The sequence below is a fragment of the Zophobas morio genome, unplaced genomic scaffold (assembly GCF_036711695.1).
Source record: "Zophobas morio isolate AGI-343-1 ecotype UQ-CSIRO unplaced genomic scaffold, CSIRO_AGI_Zmor_V1 ptg000004l, whole genome shotgun sequence".
NCBI classification, from domain to species: Eukaryota; Metazoa; Arthropoda; class Insecta; order Coleoptera; family Tenebrionidae; genus Zophobas; species Zophobas morio.
Genome location: NW_026972109.1, coordinates 13,026,377 through 13,033,266, shown reverse-complemented (window position 1 = coordinate 13,033,266; position 6,890 = coordinate 13,026,377). Strand labels below are relative to the sequence as shown.

At 31.0% G+C, this 6,890-nt stretch overlaps 1 protein-coding gene across 1 annotated transcript; it reads left to right on the top strand.

Annotated features, from left to right (window-relative positions):
* The first annotated feature begins 372 nt into the window (after positions 1-372).
* LOC135136025 (Krueppel-like factor 13) lies at positions 373-6,391 on the top strand. The gene is made up of 4 exons (XM_064065148.1): positions 373-600; positions 674-759; positions 5,772-6,070; positions 6,123-6,391. The coding sequence occupies exons 1-4, from the start codon at positions 373-375 to the stop codon at positions 6,383-6,385; spliced, it is 876 nt and encodes a 291-aa protein (XP_063921218.1). The 3' UTR covers positions 6,386-6,391.
* The last annotated feature ends 499 nt before the right edge of the window (positions 6,392-6,890 follow it).

Sequence of the window (6,890 nt, the reverse complement as noted above, 5' to 3'; positions counted from 1 at the left end):
CAGTAAATGGATTTAAAATTATCTTCTAGTCTAGTCAAAATAAAACCATATTTTTGTTCTAATATCATTTGGTTTCCTGTTATAACGCTTTACATTTTCCGAATCACGTTTTCCCCCTTAATCTTCGCCTTAAAACCCCACCTTTCCAACACCTACCGACACATCCCGTGGCAGTTCCTCCTTGTTTTGACAAACCTCCCGACTAATTGTGATGAATCGGCGCAACCCTTCAAACGTTCACAATTCTAAAATCCGTCAACGTATTCCACCGAAATTTATTTCCAATCGATCAAAAAATGTCACAAACCCGTAAGCACTTCGACTGTTCCGAATGAAATTAAAACGAGTAGATTTACGAAGAAAAGGGTGTGTATGGAGTTGTCATCCGTGATTACCTGCGACGAAATTACAACGAAATCCCACCACAAATGGGTCGGATTAACGAGACAACCGTGCAAAATGGTAGCACTTACCTTTCAACATAAATCCCATCGAGTCGCCCCTGCAACAATACCACCCCAATACGGTCGAAAGTCGTCCAAACTATACATTTCATTCAATAACAAAGCCGGGGGTTACAAGTTATTGTTGCGGATCCTCGTACCCCCACTTGCTGGGGATGAGGACTGCCCCTTTAACTTTATATACCCTTGTACATTTAAATTTTGTTTAGTTTGCAATTGTGACTCAAGTGCCCTTAAGTGCCGAAATGTGCCCTTCGAACGGAGACACCAGCACCAAGTGCCACAAGATCTTCAGGTAGTGTCGATGATGATGTGATGGAATTTGCTTCGGCGAGTTTTAATAGTTTTCTTCATTTCGTGTGCCTTATTTTGCGGTTTTTTAACAATTTGACCTTTTTGTAATCTTTAGTTTGACGAAGTATGATAAAGAGATTTGTAATCTTAGAAATACGATTCATATATGAGGCAAAAAGAGAAGTTAATTTCAGAGTATTTGGAGTTTAAATATGTCTTATATTCACAGTTTTCACACAAAATAACTACAAAACAAACATTTATGAAATTCTGGTACTAAGTCAGGGATTACAAGCACCTATTAATAAACTTGGATTTAGTGATTCTTTCAGTGAATGTTGATAATAACATAAGAAAAAAACTGATAAATTTTTATTGTAGTGTGCGTCGGGGAATTTACTGACTCAACTTTAGTAACATGATTTAAGACCTAAAATTGTAATAGATTTTATGGATTATCTTAAAAAAGCCTAATCTACTCTTTCCGAAAACACAAAAATTAGGTTATACATTGTACTTGTAAAAATGAATATATCTACTCCTACCAAAAAAATCACGAAAATGTTAAATAAATCGATATATTTAATATTTTTATTTTGAAAAAATTAAAAAGCCTCATTTAGTTTTTTTGAAATTCTTTGAAAAGATTGACTGGAAACTTTTGTCTTCTAATATTTATTTGAAAATAAATGTTCCTAGTTTGTGCCTGATAATAATTAATACGACAATAATTGTCCTCAGTAAGGTTAAATTTTCATCTATTCCCTCTGTAAGGCAGCTATGGATTTTTGAAAGTTTGTCTTTGATCGTCGCAAACTTTCAGATCGATGATAATCTGACAAGACAAAAATTCTATCAAAGACAAATTTTCAAAAATCTTTGGTTGTGTTTGATCGCGTTTTTATTGCTCTCTCGGTCTGTTTTTTATTTTTATTTACCTTTTCTCATCTCAATATTTTGTCTAACGTTTTGGTATATTTTCTTATTCAGTGCTAGAATTATTTCTCCATTAGATTATAAAAATTATTTTTAACTCACTTAATACTTTTTTTACTTATAATTATCCTTTTATTTATCTGCAAAACTGTCACCTAATCTTTAGCTTACAGAATATGTAGGTTTATTAAATGATTTCTTGAAAAAAAAAACTATACCTACTTTAAAATTATTTTTAACTATACAGAGTGATCCGTTATTAAGGCGTAACACACAACTTAATTTTTTTTAATAAAACTCCTCTAATGCAGAGTACCCTATATTTTATTACTGCATCTTATTCTATTTTTTGTTCTCTTTTTTTTACGCAATATACGTAAATTTCCGTACCCATGACGACCTTGGCGTCAGCTTCAAACTGATTTTGAGTTTCAAATTTTCAATTTTTAGATTTTTTTTTTCGATTTCGACCGCTGCTTGATTTTTAATTTTTTTATTTGTACATCTGATATAAGCATCAGAGAAAATAATGCAAAATTTCCTAGTTTATAATTTTTCAAAATTCCAGTTTAAATAATTTTGTTCATTTTATTGAAAAAATAAAAAATAAAAAATAAAAAATTAAGATTACCTATGAAAACTTGGACAATTTGAAAAACTAAAAACCAAAAATCGAAGTTGAAAATTACATAAAACGATAAGTTGAAAAATTGAAAAAAAATTAGAAAAAGAAAAAAACGGAAATTTGGAGAATAGAAACATTAAAAAGTCTCAGTTGGATGACCAATAAACTATTTTATTCTGTTCTATTCTATTCTAAAAGCAAAATTGTAAAATTGTCAGATTGTAAAATCGAAAAATTGTAAAATCGAAAATTGTAAAATCGAAAAATTTTAATTGCAAAATTAAAGGAAAAAACTCAAAATTTGTAATATATTGGCAAAAATTGTAAAATTGAAAAATTGTAAAATTGGAAAATCCAACAGTTGCAAAATTAAAATGAAAAATCTGAAAATTGGTAAACAAGGATAAATCGGAAAAATTGAAAAAACTAAAAATTACAAATCGCGAAACGAAAATCGCAAAATTGAAAATTGTAAAAATTGAAAGTCGAAAATTTGAAAAAAAAAATCGAACATTGAAATTTCGGATAATTGAGAAATCAAATTAAAATATTCTAAAATTGAAAAATGTAAAAATTTAAAAATAGGGAACGTGAAAAATCAAAAACAAAAAAAAGAAAAAAAATTTTAGAATTTAAACTTGAAAAATTGTACCAATGAAAAGCCGAGAAATTTAAAATTTGAAGAAACAAAAAATTGGAAAATTGAAAAATAGGATTGCTGAGCATCTTATTAAAAAATTGTAAAATTGAGAAACCTAAAAATTTTAAATTGGAAAATTAAAAAAGAAAAAATTTCGAAAAAAAAAAACGAAAATTTGTATAGTGAAAACCTTGCAAAATACATATATATACATAATTGAAAAAAGAAAATTTGTTAAATCGAAAAATTGAAATACTGAAAAATATAAACATAAACATCGAGAAACAAACAATTGCAAAATTGAAAAATCAGAAAATTGATAATCTAAAAATTGAATTCGAAAAATTCAAAAACCGGTAAATCAAAAAACTGAAAATTTGAAAAATTAAAGATCAAAAAAGAAAATTTGGATAACTGAGAAATCAAGTTAAAGAATTTTAAACTAGAAAAAAATAAAAATTTTAAAATAGAGAAATTGAAAAATCAAAAACAAAATCGAAAAAATAAAAAAACAAGTGTTGTAAAATGTAAACATCCAAAAATCTCAATAAGAAAAAAGAAATATTGTCAAACAGAAAAGTTGTAAATCTGAAAATTTTTTAAACCGAAAGATCCAAAATTTGTAACATCGATAAAAATTATAAAATCGAAAAATTGTAAAATTGGAAAATGGGAAACAAGGATAATTCAAAAATCGGAAAAATTTAAAAATCTAAAAATCACAAATCGAAAAATGAAAATCGCAAGAAAGGGAATTCTAAAAACTGAAAAATCGAAACCTTGAACTCAAAAATTAAAAATCCGATAAATTGAAAAATAAAAAATTGAACAAAGAAATTTTGGATAAGTGAGAAATCAAATTAAAACATTCCAAAATTGAAAAATCTACAAGTTGAAACATAGAGAAAGTGAAAAATCAAAAACAAAAAAAATAAAGAAAACAAAAATTTGTAAAATGCAATCCAAAAATCTCAACTGGAGAGAGAAATATTGTTAAAAAGTTATAAATTTGAAAAATTTTAAAACTGAAAACAAAAATAGGAATATTCGAGACATAAAAATCGGAAATACAAAATCTAAAATTGAAAAATTGTACAATTGAAAAAACGAGAAAATTAAAAAATTAAACAATCGGAAAAATGGAAAATTGAAAATTGTAAAATTGAGAAAACGAAAAAATTTAAAATGGGAAATTGAAAAATCAAAAAATCGAATAAAAAACAAACATTTATAAAATGAAAACATAAATAAATACATATGATTGAAAAAAGAAAATTTGTTAAATAAAAAATGGCTAACAGGAATAATCCAAAAATCGCAAAAATTGAAATACTGAAAAAAAAAACAAATATAAAAAATCGAGAAGCAAACAACTGCAATTTTAAAATGGAGAAATTGAAAAATCAAAAACAAAAAAAAAATTAAAAAAACAAGTGTAAATTGTAAACATCCAAAAATCTCAACAAGAAAAAAAGAAATATTTTCAAATGGAAAAAGTATTTTCCATGTTTAAAGTTGATAGTATGATTTTTTTACTGTTTTAAGAGACACACCGTATTTGAAGATTGAGGAAAAAAATGAGTAATATGCAGTAGTAGATTAGAGTGTGTTCTATTTGAAAAAACTGAAATATCGATATCTGAAAATTGTGAAGGTTTAGAATTTTTTATAAACACCTTGTATATTAAAATCTGACAACAAAGCGCCTACCTTAATTTATGCCTCTACAGCATATTATAACACAGATTTTAAAATAACCCTGTTGGGATATTTTGTGTGAACTTTTCCATTGTCCAAAAATTTCAAGAAATTTGGAATAACATGACAACGACGAATATGAATTTCAAAAATAAATTGTGCTGATTAAGCCTTGGGAGAGGCTAATAAAAGTATGTAAAAATATGTGGAATGTGTCATTTAAAAAAGCAAAGTGCCTTTAAAACCGAACACTATGTATAAAGATAATTTTAGAGTATACTCCTCAAACAACCGTACAGTTTTGGTTTTTGATTTTTTTTTGTCTTTAATAATTAATAAGCTATTGAGGACCGCGCGCTTAGTGACTCACCCTGTATGATCTCTTACATAGTTTATTAAATTTATTTTTAAACTAATGATGTTGGGATTACACATTATTATTTGACAGTTTATTTGTCAGTTATTTGACGGTACTCTCAAACTAAACAAGGAATGCGGTAGTGTTGCCAACATAATGTTTACTTCCTGAAGCTAAGCTTCTTAGTCAATCGGACGAATGGCTATTTTTATGTTTTCTTGACTCTTTATTACCCCTAGTCTGTCTGGCGTCTATTTCGATTTTTATTAGACAGTTAATCTCCAAAACTACTAGACCGATTGCGGTCAAATTTTGTATATGTATTAGAAATGTCATGTAGATGTTAAAACGCCAACCAAAATTTTGTTAATCATCCTCACCAACAATTTGATTACGTCATTTCATAGAATTCTATTTTAAAATGATTTAAATGTTATACAATAATTACTCCTATACTTGTAGTGTATGAACTCGCTTTAAGTTTCTTATCTAAACGGACAAATGTGCACAAAAAAATTAACACAGTATAACTTGCCCGTTTCTTTTTTCTTAATTAATAATTTTAGTCCTCTGCTTTGAGACGACAAACTCATTCAAATCAAAAAAATTTATACGTGACAATTTTCCGATGTATAAACAAACACTAGAAGTTGAAGCTTGTTATTCTTGCTGAGAGGCCATTTTTCCCATTGGTTATTTGCTTTAAATATATTTTACATTGCCTATCCAAAAATTAACAGAAGTTGTTGCTTCTAGACCATGGGACAGCTACCAACCAGACTCCGCCCGCCCATCCACGCCCCTCCCTCCAGAGAAGCCCGGCTTCCGCCCCGTGGACCCCAGCTACTTCCTCCCCCCGTTCCCCGACCCTTCTCTCCTGGAGACGCTCGCCAGCGGCTACGCCCTCGAGGAGTACGCTCGCGTGCTCAACCAAGAGCACCAGGTGAAAATCCTCAACTCCCGCAAGCAGCGCCCCAAAAAATACAAATGTCCGCACTGCGACGTGGGCTTCTCGAATAACGGCCAGCTGAAAGGACATATCAGGATACACACAGGTTAGTCCGTTGATCCTGCTAAAAGCCGACTTAATAGGAATTTTTTGTTTAGGCGAGCGTCCCTTCAAGTGCGACGAGAAGGACTGCGGCAAAACCTTCACGAGGAACGAGGAACTGACCCGACACAAAAGGATACACAGCGGACTTCGTCCGTTTCCTTGCGCCCACTGCGGGAAGCGCTTCGGCAGGAAGGACCACCTGAAGAAGCATTCCAGGACGCACTTCCAGCCCAGAGGGGTGTACGCTGTGCCGGTGATGCTGCCGCTGGACGCATGGGCGACGTACCCCTACGTGCCGCCCATGTATGGGTTCTGAAGGACGACTGTGATGTGAATAGTGTATATTTTTGTATATTTTGTGATAGAGAGTTTATTTTAATAAAGACGATTTGATTAAAATTTATTTTATTATTATTATTATCATCTTCTCCTCGGAAAACTTGCACTTTTGTGTTCTTCCGGCTGCAGCGTCAAACAAGATGGCTCTTTGTTTTCTATTCTACACTAAAAACCCGCCTTAATATGATTTTTGTTTTCTCGAGCCTCCATTCCCTGTGGTGATAAGGACGCGATAAAACCCTCACAAGGAACGCCGAATTGGATACACAGCGGATTTATCCTTTTCCCTGTACGCATTGTGGGAAGCGATTTGGGAGAAAAGACCACTCGAAGGAGTCCTTCAGGACGCGTTTCCAGCTCATAGGGTCGGACTAGGCTGACGCTGGACGCACGGACGTTGATGAGGGAAGTGCGAACGGTGGATATTTTTGTAAATTTTGTGACAAAGAATTTATTTTGATAGAGGGTTGATTAAGGGATGG

Excerpts from the sequence above, each read along its gene's own strand:
- LOC135136025 (XM_064065148.1), top strand. The coding sequence starts at position 373 with ATGGAGTTGTCATCCGTGATTACCTGCGACGAAATTACAACGAAATCC. Across the intron at positions 760-5,771 it reads AAGTGCCACAAGATCTTCAG|ACCATGGGACAGCTACCAAC; the intron begins GTAGTGTCGATG and ends TGTTGCTTCTAG. Across the intron at positions 6,071-6,122 it reads ACATATCAGGATACACACAG|GCGAGCGTCCCTTCAAGTGC; the intron begins GTTAGTCCGTTG and ends TTTTTTGTTTAG.